Below are 18171 nucleotides of genomic sequence, written 5' to 3' on the forward strand. Positions count from 1 at the left end.
AAAGCCATATTGAACAGGAGTGAAGTTGAGATAAATCAGAGAACACTTAGAAAATATTGAAATAATAAAGTTTAACTCAACCACAACTGTTATACAAATACTGCACAGATTACAGGTTCCAACCCCAGTACTGTAATACCCATAATGCACAGATTACAGGTTTTAACCCCAGTACTATAATATCCATAATGCACAGATTACAGGTTCTAACTCCAGTACTGTAGTATAAATACTCCACAGATTAGACTCCAGTTTTGTACCACAGACACTGCACAGATTACAGGTCTGTATCCTGAACTGTAATACATATATGGCACAGATTACAGGTTTTAGTATCCAGTACTGTCATACAGATACTATACAGATTGCATGTTCCGACTCCAGTACTGCAATACAGATAATACACAGATTACAAACTCTGACTCCAGGGCTGTAATACAGATGCTACACAGATTACAGTCTCTAACTCTTGAACTGTAATATAGAGACTAGACAGGTTAAAGGTCTATATCCAGTACTGTAAGAATATAAGGACATAAGAAATAGCAGCAGGAGGAGGCCATTCAGCCCTTCGAGCCCGCTCCACCATTCAATGAGATCATGGCTGATCTTCTATTTCAACCCCATTTTCCTGCACTATCCCCATATCCCCTGATGTTTTTAATATGTAGAAATCTATCAATCTCAGTCTTGAACATGCTCAATAACTGAATCTCCACAGCCCTCTGGGGCAGAGAATTCCAAAGATTCACCATTCTCTGAATGAAGGAATTCCTCCTCATCTCAGTTCTAAATGGCCTGCTCTTTACTCTGAGACTGTGTCCCCTGGTTCTTGACCCCCCACAGCCAGGGGGAACATCCTTCCTGCATCTACCCTGTTGAACCCTGTAAGAATTTTGTTTGTTTCAATGAGATCACTTCTCATTCTTCTAAACTCCAGAGAATAAAGGCCCAGTTTATTTAACCTTTCCTCCTAGGACAATCCCTCAATCCCAGGAATTAATTTAGTGAACCTTTGTTGCATTCCCTCTAATGGTAAGTACACCTTTCCTTAGGTAATGAGACCAAAACTGCACACGGTACTCCAGGTATGATGGGGAGGTGATAGTATAGTGGTATTGTCACTGGAATGGTAATATACCTAAGGTAATACCCTGGGGACCTGGGTTCAAATCCCATCATGTCAGATATTGGAATCTAAATTCAATAAACATCTGGAATTAATGATGACCATGAAACCTTTGTTGATCATCTTAAAAATCTATCTGGTTCACTAATGTGCTTTAAGGAAGGAAATCTGACATCCTCACCTGGTCTGGCCTACATGTGACTCCAGATCTGCTGTAATGTGGTTGACTCTGAAATGGCTTCATCAAGCCACTCAGTTGTATCAAACTGATACAATAAAGGGAATGAAACTGAAGGGGGTGATAAGCTGCCTTCTTGAATTGCTGCAGTCCATAAATATCCCCATTAGTACACCCACTGTGCTGTTAGGGAGGAAGTTCCAGGATTTTGACCCAGCGACAGTGAAGGAACAGCGATATATTTCCAAGTCAGGATGGTGAGTGACTTGGAGGGGTACTTCCAGGTGGTGGTGTTCCCATCTATCTGTTGCTCTTGTAGCCACAATATTTATATGGGTACAGGATGCTGATAGTGGGGGATTCAGCAATGGTAATGCCATTGAATGTCAAGGCTGTAATGAGGTCAGGAGTTGAGGGGCCCTGGCAGAACCTAAACTGGGCATCAGTGAGTAGGTTATTGCTAAGCAAGTGCTGCTTGATAGCACTATTGATGACTCCTTCCATCATTTTATTGATGATCGAGAGTAGTCTGATGGGGTGGTAATTGGCTGAGTTGGACTTGTCCTGCTTTCTGTGGTAGGACATATCTGGGCAATTTTCCACAGTGCCAGGTAAATGCCAGTGTTGTATGTACCGAAACAGCTTGACTAGGGGTGAGGCAAGTTCTTGGAGCACAAGTCTTCAATACTATTGCCAAAATGTTGTCAGGGCCCATAGTCTTTGCAGTATCCAGTGCCTTCAGCCTTTTCTTGATAGCATGTGAAGTGAATCGAATTGGCTAAAGACTGGCATCTGTGATGATGGGGACCTCAGGAGGAGGCCGAGAGGGATCATCCTATCGGCATTTCTGGCTGAAGATTGTTGCAAATGCTTCAGCCTTATCTTTTGCACTGACATGCTGGGTTCTCTCATCATTCTGAATGGGGATATTTGTGTAGCCTCCTCCTCCGGTGAGTTGTCTACTTTTCCACCACCATTCATGGCTGGATGTGGCAGGCCTGCAGAGCTTAGATCTGATCCGTTGGTTGTGGAATCGCCTAACTCTATCTATCGCATACTGCTTAAGCTGTTAGGCATGTAAGTAGTCCTGTGTTGTAGCTTCATCAGGTATGCCCTCCTGCATTGAACCAGGGTTGATATCCGACTTGATGGTAATGTTAGAGTGGGGGATGTGCCGGGCCATGAGGTTACAGATTGTGTTCGAGTACAATCCTGTTGCTGCTGATGGCCCACAGCACCTCATGATTGTCCAGTTTTGAGTTGCTAGGTCTGATGAAATCTATCCCATTTAGCGTGGTGGTAGTGTCACAAAACACGATGGAGGGTGTCCTCAATGTGAAGATGGGACTTTGTCTCCACAAGAAATGTGTGGTGGTCACTCCTACTGATACTGACATGAACAGATGCATCTGCAGCAGGCAGATTGGTGAGGATGAAATCAAGTAAGTTTTCCCTCTTGTTGGTTCCCTCAAACCACCTGCCGCAGACCCAGTCTGGCAGCTATGTCCATTAGGACTCAGCCAGCTCAGTCAGTAGTGGTGCTACCGAGCCACTCTTGGTGATGGACATTGAAGTCCCCCACCCAGAGTACATTCTGCGCCCTTGCCACACTCAGTGCTTCCTCCAAGTGGTGTCTAACATGGAGGAAGCACTGATTCATCAGCTGAGGGAAGGCGGTATGTGGTAATCAGCAGGAGGTTTCCTTGCCCATGTTTGACCTGATGCCATGACACTTCATAAGGTCCAGAGTCAATTTTGATGACTCCCAAGGTAACTCCCTCCTGACTGTATACCACTGTGCCACCACCTCTGCTAGGCCTGTCCTGCCAGTGGGACAGGTCATACCCAGGGATGGTGATGGTGGTGCCTGGGACATTATCTGTAAGGTATAATTCCGTGAGGATGACTATGTCAGGCTGTTGCTTGACTAGTCTGTGAGACAGCTCTCTCAATTTTGGCAGAAGCCCTCAGGTGTTAGTAAGGAGGACTTTGCAGGGTCGACAGGGCTGAGTTTGCCGTTGTCATTTCCGGTGACTAGGTCATTGCCGGGTGGTCTGTCTGGTTTCATTCTGTTTTGTAGGCTTTAATACAACTGAGTGGCTTGCTGGGACATTACAGAGTGCCAATGAGAGTCAACTACGTTGCTGTGGATCTGGAGTAACATGTAGGCCAGACCAGATAAGGACGACAGATTTCCTCCCCTAAGGGACATTAGTGAACCAGATGGGTTTTACAACCAATTGGCAATGGTTTCATGGTCACTATTACCAAGGCTAGCTTTTCAATTCCATATTTATTAATTGGATTTAAATTCCATTTGCTGCCATTTTTGTATTCCTTCATGGGGTGTGGGTATTGCTGGCTAGGCTAGCATTTATTGCCCATCCCTGGTTGCCCTTGAGAAGGTGGTGGTGAGCAGCCTTCTTGAACCACTGCAGTCTACATGGTGTAGGTACACCCACAGTGCTGTTAGGAAGGGAGTTCCAGGATTTTGACTCAGTGACAGTGAAGGAACGGCAATATATTTCCAAGTCAGGATGGTGAGTGGCTTTGAGGGGAACTTCCAGGTGGTGGTGTTCCCATGTGTCTGCTGCCCTTATCCTTCTAGATGATAGCAGTCGTGCGTTTGGAAGGTGCTGTCTAAGGAGCCTTGGTGAGTTGCTGCAGTGCATCTTGTAGGTGGTACACACTGTTGCCACTGTGCGTTGGTGGTGGAGGGAGTGAATGTTTGTGGATGTGGTGCCAATCAAGCGGGCTGCTTTGTCCTGGATGGTGTCAAGCTTCTTGAGTGTTGTGGGAGCTGCACTCATCCAGGAAAGTGGAGAGTATTCCATCACACTCCTGACTTGCCTAGTAGACAGTGGACAGGCATTGGGGAATCAGGAGGTGGGTTACTCATCGCACTATTCCTAGCCTCTGATCTGCTCTTGTAACCACAGCATTTATATGGCTAGTCCAGTTCAGTTTCTGGTCAATGATAGCCCCCAGGATGTTGATAGTGGGAAATTCAGTGATGCTAATTGAACATCAAGGTTGATGGATTCTCACCACCCCCTTCTCAAGGGCAACTAGGGATGGGCAATAAATGCTGGCCCAGCCAATGAAGCCCACATTCCATGAATGAATTAAAAAAAGTCTTGCTACAGTTATCCAGGACTTTGGTGAGGCCCAACCTGGAATGCAATGTATAGTTTAGGTCTCTGTATTTAAGGAAGGGCATACTTGCATTGGAGGTGGTACAATGAATGTTCACTAAATTGGTCCCAGGGATGAGAGTTGGGTCTATATTCTTTGGAATTTAGAAGAATGAGAGGTGATCTCATTGAACCATACAAGCCTCTGAAGGAGTTTGACAGAATAGACACTGAGTGGCTGTTTCCCTGGCTGCAGAATCTGGAACGTAGGGACACAGACTCAGGTGTGTAGGGCAAATCATTAGGACTGAGCTGAGGAGAAATTACTTCACTCAAAGGGTTGTGAATCTTTGAAATTCTCTACCCCAGAGGGTTTTGGATGCTCTATTGTTGAATATATTTAAGGCTGGGATAGACAGATTTTTTGGTCCCTCAGGAATTGAGGGATATGGGGAGCAGGTGGGAAAGTGCAGTTGAAGCCCAAGATCAGCCATGATCATATTGAATGGAGGAGCAGGCTTGATGGGCCAAATGGTCTATTCCTGTTCCTATTTCTTGTATACTTAAGGCTTTTCTCCCGATTCTTTACCCCATGTTCTCTTTGGCTCAGGAGAGGCTGCTCTATTCTTGAGCCCTAAGTTGAAATTCTTTCAATTGTGCAGTGTTTTTTGGTGGCTTTACTGAATGAGGTAAGAGCCTGGTAATGGAGAGATTTCCAGAACTGGAGCAACGTCTAAATGCAGTGATGTGAGATCAGTGTGGGAGCATGAGCAATGCTGCAAGACATTTTACCTCCTGCTAAACCATTCTGTGCAAGGTAATACTCAGACAATAGATCCAACATTCTAGAAAAGCTGGGGAAACTATATGGCTTTCAACTTCCAGTCATTCACTGACTTCCTGTGCTTGGGATAAAGTTTACTGAAAATGAGAGTTTAGGCCACAGGAGATTGATCAAGACTTGACACAAACTATGGAAACAAATGGAAAGGTTCTCTGAGTGCTAATTCACAGTTAAAGTTATGGAGCAAGCCGTCTGTTGGTTCACAGCTCAAGGTCAAAGTTAAGTCCAGAATACTAGCAACAGAAAGGAAATGGTCACAAAGACCCCTGCCCTGAAGCTGGACCCTTGTTTTCCCAGCTACATGCTGCACTTCTTACCCACGGGCTAGAGAAGTTGATGTGCAACATTGAATCCATTTATTGGGTTTCAGTCCTCCTGTACCTGTAACTACTGCATACAATTAGCAGTGGCCCCAGAAAACTGTCCATGATCAGATGGGCTAAACAAAGCACAATGCACACCAACCACAACATTCCTGACCAATGATGCATACATGGTCATGTACAGTCACTGCACACATGCAATTTCACACACACATGCATGCATGCACACACACGTACACACAAACATGCACACACACGCACACATGCAATCACACAGACACACACAAACATGCAGTCACACACACACAAACATGCAGTCACGCACGCACACACATACAAACGTAGGCATACACATGCATGCTGTCTCACACACGCACACAAACATACACGCACACATGCAGTCGCACACAAACATACAGCCACATACACACAAACATGCAGACACACAGACATGCACACACACAAACATGCAGTCACACACACAGACACACACACAAACATGCAGTGTCACACAAACATGCAGTCACACACACGTATAGTCAGACACATGCATGCTGTCACACACACAAACATGCAGTCACACACATGTATAATCAGACACATGCATGCAGTCATACACACACAAACATGCAGTCACACAAACACAAACATGCAATCACACACACAAACCCACAAACGTAGTCATACACATGCATGCAGTCATACACACACAAAACATGCAGTCACACACATGTATAGTCATACACATGCAGGCTGTCTCACACACACAGATGCACACACACACGCATGCAGTCACACACATACATAAACATGCACGCACACACACACATAAGCATGCATACACACACACACACACACACACACACACACAGAGTCATACACACACATGCAGTCACAATTGTGCTTGTTCTGTAATAACAAAGAACAAAGAAAAGTACAGCACAGGTACAGGCCCTTTGGCCCTCCAAGCCTGCGCCAATCATATTGCCTGTCAAACTAAAACATTTTGCACTTCCGGGGTCCGTATCCCTCTATTCCCACCCTATTCATGTATTTGTCAAGTTGCCTCTTAAACACCACTACCGTACCTGCTTCCACCACCTCCTCTGGCAGCGAATTCCAGACACTCACTACCCTCTGCATAAAAAACTTGCCCCGCACATCTCCTCTACAGTTTTCTCCTCTCACCTTAAATCTATGTCCCCTAGTAATTGACTCTTCCATCCTGGGAAAAAGCTTCTGACTATCTACTCTGTCCATGCCACTCATAATTTTGTAAACTTCTATCAAGTCGCCCCTCAATCTCCGTCGCTCTAATGAGAACAATCTGAGTTTCTCTAACCTCTCCTCATAGCTAATAACCTCCAGACCAGGCAGCATCCTGGTAAACCTCCTCTGCACCCTCTCCAACGCCTCCATATCCTTCTGGTAATGTGGCGACCAGAATTGCACGCAATATTCCAAGGGTGGCCTTACCAAGGTTCTATACAGCTGCAGCATAACTTCCCAGCTTTTATACTCAATACCCCTGCCGATGAAGGCAAGCATGCCATATGCCTTCCTGACTACCTTATCCACCTGTGTTGCCACTTTCAGTGACCTGTGGACCTGTATACCAAGATCCCTCTGCCCATCGATGCACTTAAGGGTTCTGCCATTTACTGTATAATTCCTGCCTGTATTAGACCTTCCAAAATGCATTACCTCGCATTTGTCCGGATTAAACTCCATCTGCCATTTCTCCGCCCAAGTCTCCAACTGATCTATATCCCGTTGTATCCTTTGACAATCCTCTTCACTATCTGCAACTCCTCCAACCTTAGTGTCATCTGCAAACTTACTAATTAGCCCAGTTACATTTTCCTCCAAATCATTTACATATACTACAAACAGCAAAGGTCCCAGCACTGATCCCTGCAGAACACCACTAGTCACAGCTCTCCATTCAGAAAAGCACCCTTCCACTGCTACCCTCTGTCTTCTATGACCAAGCCAATTCTGTATCCATCTTGCCAGCTCACCTCTGATCCCATGCGACTTTACCTTCTGTACCAGTCTGCCATGAGGGACATGTCAAAGGCCTTACTGAAATCTATGTATATAACATCCACTGCCCTTCCATCGTTGATCATCTTTGGCACTTCCTCGAAAAACTCGATCAAGGAAGGGTGGGTGTCTATTGAAGGATGAATGAACTTTGTGATGTGGATACAGCATTGGAGACCCCTCTTCCTGTTTTTCTCCCTGTAAGACCCTCTTTCAAATCTGCCTTTTTGTCAAAGCTTTGAGATCTCCTTATTGTGTTCAACATCACTTTTTTAATTTTGGTTTTTTGAAACAACTTAGGACATTTTTCTGTATAGATGCTATTTAAATGTAAATTGTTGGCTTCACGAATTGGTTTTGCTCACAATGTTTTCCTTCCTGTTGCTTACGCATACAATTGTGATCTGAATGTTTCAATGTGACAGGTATGGCTGCTCTAGACAGCAAGGCCTCTGGAAAAATGGGTCTTCGTGCAGTGATTTACTACACAACCACGACTGTCCTGGCAGTGATAACCGGGATCATTATGGTGTTGATCATCCATCCTGGAGGAGGAGGCAAGGAGAAGATGCACCGGGAGGGGAAGATTGAAAAAGTGCATTCAGCTGATGCATTCATGGATTTAGTCAGGTCTAACATGCTTCAAACCTTTCTAACCACAAGCAGAAAGTCAAATTCATGGATCTGGAAATCATATTGTCCCCTTCAGCTTAAAATCATTTGTCCCAGTCACTTCAAACCACAATGATAATTTTTTAATTGTGTTGTTGTTCTTTAACTGATAAGAAACACAGACACTAATGGAAATATACACAGACACACACACTCACATACACAATCACACTCACACACAATCACACTCACACACACACACACACACACATAATCACACACAAATAATCACAAACACACAATCAGACAATCCCACTCACATACAGACACACACTCACATACACACACACTCACATACACACAGAATCTCATACTCAGAATCTCACACACACACACAATCACACAAACAGAATCACACACAGAAACAGAATCATACACACACGCCCTAATACACAATCACACGCACACAATCGCACACACAGACACACACTGCACACACACACACACTGTAACATACTCACACATGGCTTTGAACATACATTTAAATTACATGGAGACACTGGAGAAACTAGAATTGTTTCCCTTACAGCAGAGACAGTTAAGAGATATGTTAAAATTATGAGAGTTTTGATAAATAAGGACAAACTGGTTCCAGAGATGGAAGGGTTAGCAAACAGAGGGAACAGATTTAAGGTAATTGGCAAAAGTATCAGAGGTGAGATGAAAATAATTTTTCTATGTGGCAAGTGTTATAAATAGAACACACAGTCTGAAAGGGCAATGGAAGCAGACTCAATATTAACATTCAAAACGGAATTGGACAAATACTTAAATTGAAAAATTTGCAGGGCTGTGGGGAAAAGAATAGGGGAGTAAGACTAATTAGAAAGCTCTTTCAAAGGGTAAGCACAGGTACAATGGGGTGAATGGTCACTTCTTGTGCTGTATCCATCTATGATTCTATAAATCACTCTGTCACCATCATTAACAAAATTGCTCTTCCTCATGCCCTCTTTTTTTCTGCCTAATACCTACTACGTATCCCTTGCTGTAATCCGTCCAGCCAATGTATCCTGCCTAAAGGGCGCAGAGTGTAATCGGCCTGCCCTGGACATCCCCAGCATCACAGATGCCAGTCTTCAGCCAATTCGATCCACTCCACATGATATCAAGAAATGGCTGGAGGCACTGGATACTGTAAAGGGTTATGGGCCCTGACAATATTCCGGCAATAGTACTGAAGATTTGTGCTCCAGAACTTTCCATGCCCCTAGCCAAGATATTCCAGTACTGCTACAACACTGGCATCTACCTGGCTATGTGGAAAATTGCCCAGGTTTGTCCTATCCACAAAAAGCAGGACAAATCCAACCTGGCCAATTACCGCCCCATCAGTCTACTCTCGATCATCAGTAAAGTGATGGAAGAGGTCATCAACAGTGCTATCAAGCGGCGCTTGCTTAGCAAAAACCTGCTCACTGATGCCTAGTTTGGGTTCCGCCAGGACCACTCAGCTCCTGACCTCATTACAGCCTTAGTTCAAACATGGACAAAAGAGCTGAACTCCCGAGGTGAGGTGAGAGTGACTGTCCTTGACATCAAGGCAGCATTTGACCCAGTGTGGCATCAAGGAGCCCTAGCAAAACTGGAGTCAATGTAGTCAGGGAGAAAAGTCTCCGCTGGTTGGAGTCTTATCTAGCACAAAGGAAGGTGGTTGTGGTTGTTGGAGGTCAGTCGTCTCAGCTCCAGGACATCACTGCAGGAGTTCCTCAGGGTAGTGTCCTAGGCCCAACCATCTTCAGCTGCTTCATCAATGACCTTCCTTCCATTATAAGATCAAAAATGGGGATATTCACTGATGATTGCACAATGTTCAGCACCATTCACGGCTCCTCAGATACTGAAGCAGTCCATGTCCGAATGCAGCAAGACCTGGACAAAACCCAGGCTTGGGCTGACAAATGACAAGTAACAATTGCGCCACACAAGTGTCAGGCAATGACCATCTCCAACAGGAGAGAATCTAACCATCGCCCCTTGATGTTCAATAGCATTATCATCACTGAATCAGAGGTGTCAGCCGTGGCTCAGTTCATAGCACCCTCGCCTTTGAATCAGAGGGTTGTGGGTTCATGTCCCACTCCTGGAAAAACCAAGAACTGTGATTGTACTCGAAAAGAGTTGCAATCTGTGACTGTTGATAACTCGAAAAGAGTATCAATTGTTAATATGGCAATCATCTTGTTAAAACCAATTGCTAGTTAAACAGGTGATGGGCATTAATTATCCCAACTGAATAGAATAAAAAAGGTACAGCTGGAACAGTTTGTGTGGAAGCTACTAGGAAGTTAGTAGCACTGGGGAGTTGTTTTGGAAATAAACCAGCTTTAACGAAGAGAGCAGTCTGGATTAATTCTTCCACCACAACCTCTTATTGTGAGTAGCATGGTAGCAGAGGATGAACTTTAAGCTTTGCTGATTGATTGCTGTATATGAAGCTTTCTGTCTCAGTCCTCTGAGGGAAAAGAAGTGCACTGTTGCTAACAATTTAAGTTACAGATTGGCGGAAGGATGGTGCAAAATCACAAGCTTTAACCATCCACCAATTTTTTTCTGACTCCGAACCTTATCAGCAATGGAAGGCTGTAGTTGAAATGTGGACCCGGGTTACTTCCATACTCCAGAAGGAGCAAGGTATGGCTTTGGCGTTATCGTTACCAGCCAAAAGTAAGATAAGGAGTAAAGTACTTTCAGAGTGTAAAGTGGATGATTTGGGTCATGAAGAGGGATTAAACCATCTGATACAATTTTTGGATAAGTTCTACAAAAAGGATGAGTTATTGGAAGTGGATGAAGCTTGGATGATCTTTGATAGATTTAGGAAATCAGATCAGTCCATGGAAGATTATATCATGGATTTTGATAAATGATACAGGAGACTACAGCGATTTGAACTTGAAATTCCAAAATTGGTATTGGCATTTAAATTACTGGACTGTGCTCACATTTCCTATGTTGATAGCCTTTTAGTACTAACAGGGGTTCAGTTCCAGGGAAAGAATCTCTCTTCAATCAAATGGTTGCTGCCCTAAAAGAATTTCTGGGGAAACAGTCGTTCCCTGCCACTTTTTTTAACAAATGTGAACAACTATGCTGTAAAACAAAGGATAGAGGATTCGATGGTGACTGAATTTTGCGGTCGACCAAATATTAGACAAAGATCCCAATACAAAGATGGGTTTCATGACAAAAGGTCTGAAAATGGTCGTAACCCTAGCCAATTTGAAAGTCGGAACAGAAAGTGTGTCTGGGATGGTGACTGTAGATGTTTAAACCCAAAAAATGCACAGGGAATGGTTAATTGATGTTTTTGGTGTGATTCCCAGTACTATTATGCAATGAACTGCCCGCAGGGAAGGAATCATGTTTTTGAAGTGATCCACGAGATGGATTCATCTGAAAATGGTGATGGTGACTGCCGTGATGGAATTGTATTCATCACTTAAGAGTTTGAATCCAATGATGAGTTTCTTGATGGTAGATTCTTTCAACTGTGCAGTTCTGGACAGTGGTTGCACTTCTACAGTGTGCGGCATGGACTGGCTTGACTGCTATCTGGAGTCTCTCGATGAGGCAGACCGGCGAAAGGTCAAGGAATATGAAAGCTCTACCTGCTTCAGGTTCAGAGATGACAATACATTAACCTCCTCCAAACGGGTGGTCCTCCCTTGTAAGATAGCAGAGATCAATCTGTTTATCACTACTGATGTGGTTTCTGGCGAGATACTGCTATTGAGTCAATCTGAGATGAAGAAGGTTCAGATGACGCTAGATATGAAGAATGATAGAGCAGTTGTGTTTGGGGAAAAATGTGGATCTACATTTCACTCGGTCAGGCCATTACTGCTTGCCACGAAGGAAGCCAGAGATTTCTCATCAAAAAGTTCATGAAGTTTTGTTAACTGCTGAGAGTGAGAACTTGGTGGACAAAAAGAAGATCATTTGGAAATTACATAGACAGTTTGCACATCCAGCACCACAGAAACTGAAGACTCTGCTTCGAGATGTGGGAGTGGTCGAAAAAGGATATGATGATCTTATTGAGCGAATCACTGCTCAGTGTGAAATTTGCCTTAAATATCGCAAGGCACCACCGCGTCCTGTTGTGAGCTGCCACTAGCCAGGGAGTTTAACGATGCAGTGGCAATGGACTTGAAAGTTTGGGACAAGGATAGGGGTATTATTTTACTACACTTCATAGATATGGCAACCAGATTTAGTCTATCCACTGTGATCATACTAAAGACAAAAGGACCATTGTCGATAAGGTCATGTAGAAATGGGTAGGAATAGGAACACCAACGAAGTTCCTCACAGATAATGGTGGGGAATTCGCCAATGAGGAATTTTGAGATATGTGCGAAAATTTAAACAATGCAGCTGAGAGCCCATTTAGTAATGGTCTTTGTGAAAGAAACCATGCAGTAATAGATGACATGTTACATAAAATATTAGCTGATCGACCAGGTTGTAAACTGCAAATGGTGCTAACGTGAGCGGTGCACGCAAAGAACTCTCTGCAAATGGTTGGAGGGTACAGTCCATACCAGTTGGTGCACAGAAGAAATCTAAAGTTACCTTCGGTGTTGTCAGTGCTCTAGAAGGGACTAGCATTAGCTCCACTTTTTCTGCTCATCTGAACGCTTTGCACATGGGCAGAAAAACTTTAATTAAAGCTGAGGTTTCAGAAAATTCAGCGGGCCCTACAGCATCGCATAAGACAATCAGGAATACAGTTTAGACAAGGAGACATGGTATATTATGAAAGGGAAGGCCAGAAAGAGTGGAAAGGACCAGGCAAGGAGTGATGGGAAAGTAGTAATTGTGTAACATGGCAATCAGACTGTTAGGGTACATTCTTCACAGTTAATTGGTCACAGTTAATTTGGTACTGACTATACCTTTAACAGGTTCTGAACAGGACATAGAACACGAGGAGGCACCATGCACTTCACATACACTGGGTAGTTATGAGGAGTAGATGACGGCAGATACAGGGTTGACTGACTTTGAACAAAGTAATACTGAGGTACAGGACAATGCTATTCGTCCAAAAGGGCAACTACCCAAAGTAGGAACAAAGGTAACACATGCCAGAAGGGACCAGTGTGTGGAGGGATGCCACCATTATAGGGAGAGCAGGAAAGGCCACTGGTAAATACAAACATTGACTAAATGTGCAGGATGAAGGACAGGAACAAGACCCATCGACTGGCAAACCGAGGTAAAGATGTGGAAACCCAGAAAGCGCAGTATGAGTTCTGACAGTGGACCAGAAAGTGGTCTAGAAAAAGATCATGGACTTGCGAACGGAGTTCTGGTCGCAAGGGAGGACGATCATATAGTCAGTCCAGAAAGGGAGAGGAATGTGAGTAGAGGCCGTAGCTTAAGGAGGACTAGAGAGCAAGCTGTGAATCTCAATAGATGTACAAGTCCTTCTGACAGAGAGATTCCAGTAGCTGCTAATAAATTGGAAAGTAAGCTGATAAAGGAAGCCAAATGGGAAGTTAGAAAGTTGGAAGGAATTTGGGGTATATTCTGAAATATCTGACAGAGGACAGCCAGCTTTATCTCACAGATGGATCTGTACAGAATAGGTACTCCCAGAGGGCACATAAGGCCAAAGTGAGATTAGTAGCCCGAGGCTTTGAAGAGAGACTAGGAGATCAGGATGTCAGAGTGGACTGGCTGACTGCAGGCAAAGTGAGTTTGAAGATTTTTTAGCTATTTTGGCATCGTATTCCTGGGAGTGCAAATCGATTGATATATAAAGGCTGCATTATTACAGGAGAAGAAGTTTCAAAGGGAAGTTTTTTTAAACCACCCAAAGAAGCCAGGGATGTAGAAAGAAAGCAATGGGAATTGAATAAGTGTGTTTATGGGTTGAATGATGCATCACAAGGTTGGTATTTTGCCGTGAGGTCTGTCTTGTTGAAAATGGATTGCATTCAGTTAAAGGCAGATCCTGCGATGTTCTACTGGTATCATAAGGAGAAAAATTCCAGTAGATTTGTCAAGCATGATTTCCCTTTCGTAAATCCATGCTGATTCTGTCTGATTCTGCCATTGTCTTCCAAGTGTTCAGCTATTAAATCTCTTATAATGGACTCTAGAATTTTCCCCACCACCAACGTCAGGCTGACTGGTGTATAATCACCTGTTTTCTCTCTAATTCCCTTTTTAAATAGTGGGGTTACATTAGCTACCCTCCAATCTGGAGGAACTGTTCCAGAGTCTATAGAATCTCAGAAGATGACCACCAATGCATCCACTATTTCCAGGGCCGGTTCCTTAAATACTCTGGGATGTGGATTATCAGGCCCTGGGGATTTATCGGCCTTCAAACACATCAACTTCCCCAACACCATTTACATACTAAAACTGATTTCTTTTAGTTCCTCCCTCTCACTAAACCCTGTGTTCCCCAACATTTCCGGAATGTTATTTGTGTCCTCCTTTGTGAAGACAGAACCAAAGTATGTATTTAGTTGGTCAGCCATTTCTTTATTCCCCATTATAAATTCCCCTGTTTCTGACTGTAAGGGAACTAAATTTGTCTTCACCAATCTTTTTCTCTTCACATACCATTAGAAACTTTTCACAGAATCTCTCAGTGCAGAAAAGGCCCTTCGGCCCATCGAGTCTGCACCGACACATGAGAAACACCTGACCTACCTGCCTTATCCCATTTACCAGCACTTGGCCCATAGCCTTGAATATTATGACATGCCAAGTGCTCATCCAGGCACTTTTTAAAAGATGTGAGGCAACCTGCCTCCACCACCCTCCCAGGCAGCGCATTCCAGACTGTCACCATCCTCTGGGTAAAAAAGTTTTTTCCCCTCATCCCCCGCTAAACCTCCTGCCCCTCACCTTGAACTTATGTCCCCTTGTGACTGACCCTTCAACTAAGGGGAACAGCTGCTCCCTGACCATGCCCTTCATAATCTTGTACACCTCCATCAGGTCGCCCCTCCGTCTTCTCTGCTCCAATGAAAACAACCCAAGTCTATCCAACCTCTCTTCATAACTTAAACGTTTCATCCCGGGCAACATCCTGGTGAACCTCCTCTGCACCCCCTCCACTGCAATCACATCCTTCCTATAATGTGGTGATCAGGACTGCACACAGTACTCCAGCTGTGGCCTCACCAAGCTCTATACAACTCCAACATGACCTCCCTACTTTTGTAATCTATGCCTTGATTGATAAAGGCAAGTGTCCCATATGCCTTTTTCACCATCCCACTAACATGCCCCTCCGCCTTCAGAGATCTATGGACACACACGCCAAGGTCCCTTTGTTCCTCAGAACTTCCAAGTGCCATGCTGTTCATTGAATACTTCCTTGTCAAATTACTCCTTCCAAAGTGTATCACCTCACACTTTTCAGGGTTAAATTCCATCTGCCACTTATCTGTCCATTTGACCATCCCGTCTTTTTTCCTGTCGTACAAGACACTCAACCTCACTGTTAACCACCCAGCCAATCTTTGTGTCATCTGCAAACTTACTAATCCTCCCCCCCAACATAGTCATCTGTCGTTTATATAAGTGACAAATAATAGGGGACCTAGCACAGATCCCTGTGGTACACCACTGGACACTGGCTTCCAGTCACTGAAGCGTTCTTCTGTCATCACCCTCTGTCTCCTACAACTAAGCCAATTTTGAATCCACCTTATCAAATTACCCTGTATCTCATGTGCATTTGCCTTCTTTATAAGTCTCCTTTTATAAGGGACCTTGTCAAAGGCTTTGCTGAAATCCATATAAACTACAACTACACTACCCTCATCTACACACCTGGTCACCTCCTTAAAAAATTCAGTCAAATTTGTTAGGCATAACCTCCCTCTGGCAAAGCCATGCTGACTATCCCTGATCAAACCTTGCCTCTCCAAGTGGAGATAGATTCTCTCCTTCAGAATTTTCTCCAATAGTTTCCCTACCACTAACGTGAGACTCACTGGCCTGTAGTTCCCTTGCTTATCTCTACAACCCTTCTTCAATAGCGGAACCACAATAGCTGTTCTCCAGTCCTCTGGCACCTCCCCTGTGGCCAGAGAGGAATTAAAAATTCGGCTCAGAGCCCCTGCGATCTCCTCCCTTGCCTCCCTCAGCAGTCTGGGACATAAATCATCCGGAGCTGGAGATTTGTCCACTTTTAAGCCTGCCAACACCTCCAATACCTTGTCACCCCCTATATCAATTTGATTAAGAACCTCGCAGTCTCTCCCCGAGTTCCATACATTCATCCTCATTCTCTTGGGTGAAGACGGATGTGAAGTATTCATTCAACACTCTAGCGATGTCATCTGGCTCCACCTATAGATTGCCCCCTTGGTCCCTTATGGGCCCTACTCTTTCCCTGGTTATCCTCTTCCCATTGATGTACATATAGAATATCTTGGGATTTTCCCTACTTTTACCAACCAGAGCTTTCTCATATCCCCTCTTTGCTCTCCTAATTGCTTTCTTAAGCTCCACCCTGCCCTTTCTGTACTCCACTAATGCCGCCACTGATTTGCTTCCCTTGTACCTGCTAAAAGCCTCTCTTTTCATTCTCATCATAACTGAATATCTCTGGTCATCCATGGTTCTCTGGGCTTGTTACTCCTTCCTATCACCCTGGAGGGAACATGTTGAGCCTGTACCCTCCCCATTTCCCTTTTGAATGACCCCTACTGCTTCTTTGTAGATTTCCCCAGAAGTAGCTGTTCCCAGTCTACCTTGGCCAGATCCTGCCTTATTTTACTAAAATCCGCTCAGCCCCAATCCAAAATTTATGTTTGCAACTTGTCTATTTGTTTGCCCATAACAAGCTTAAATTGTACCATATTGTGGTCGCTATCACTAAAATGCTCCCCTACCACCACCTCAGCCACCTGTCCGGCTTCATTCACCAGAATTAGGTCCAGCACTGCGCCGTCCCTTGTTGGACCCTCTACATATTGACCTCAAAAGTTCTCCTGTACACATTTCAAGAAATTGACTCCATCCAAGCCCTTAACACTGTCTATCCCAATTAATGTTGGGAAAGTTGAAATCACCTAATATAATTACCCTATTGTTATTGTTTTTACACACCTCTGCTAATTGTGCACATATTTGCTCCTCAATATCCCGCTGACTATCTGGGGGTCTATAATAAACACATAATAATGTGGCTGCCCCTTTTTCATTCCTAAGCTCTATCCACAAAGCTTCATTCGATGTCCACTCCAAGAAATCATCTCTCCTTACTTCAGTAACTGACTCCTTAACTAATAATACAATGCCCCCTCCTCTTTTACCCCCTCCCCTGTCTCGCCTGAAGATTCTATATCCAAGAATGTTGAGCTGCCAATCCTGCCCCTCCCTCAACCACATCTCCGTGATGGCTTCTATATCACAATTCCACGTGTCAATCCTCACCCTTAACTCATCCGTTTTACCTGTAATACTCCTGGCATTAAAGTACTTTTACAGTCAGTTTTTATGTTCCCCACAAGCTTACACTCGTACTCTTTTCCCCTTCTTAATCAATGCCTTGGTCCTCCTTTGCTGAATTCTAAACTGCTCCCAATCCTCAGGTCTGCTATTTTTTTTAGCCAATTTGTATGCCTCTTCCTTAGGTCTAATACTATCTCTATTTTCCCTTGTAAGCCATGGTTTGGCCACCTTTCCTATTTTACTTTTGTGCCAGACAGGAATAAACAATTGTTGCAGTTCACCCATGCGCTCTTTGAATGTTTGCCATTGCCTGTGCACCATCATCCCTTCAAGTAACGTTTCCCAATCCATCATAGCCAACTCGCGTCTCATACCATCATAGTTTCCTTTATTAAGATTCAGGACCCAAG

General features: G+C 44.1%; 1 protein-coding gene across 4 annotated transcripts in view; it reads left to right on the forward strand.

Annotated features, from left to right (window-relative positions):
- The window catches only part of LOC144691690 (excitatory amino acid transporter 1-like), a 169439-nt gene that overhangs the window by 25425 nt on the left and 125843 nt on the right, over positions 1–18171 (forward strand). For 3 of the 4 annotated variants that reach the window (XM_078560044.1, XM_078560060.1, XM_078560069.1), the window contains one exon: positions 8080–8284. In XM_078560044.1, the coding sequence (XP_078416170.1) occupies positions 8080–8284 (205 nt within the window). Of the gene's footprint in view, positions 1–4076; positions 4096–8079; positions 8285–18171 lie in introns of those variants that run through there. The other variant, XM_078560053.1, reaches the window with a different exon arrangement.

The sequence above is a fragment of the Cetorhinus maximus genome, chromosome 2 (genome assembly GCF_964194155.1).
Source record: "Cetorhinus maximus chromosome 2, sCetMax3.hap1.1, whole genome shotgun sequence".
NCBI classification, from domain to species: Eukaryota; Metazoa; Chordata; class Chondrichthyes; order Lamniformes; family Cetorhinidae; genus Cetorhinus; species Cetorhinus maximus.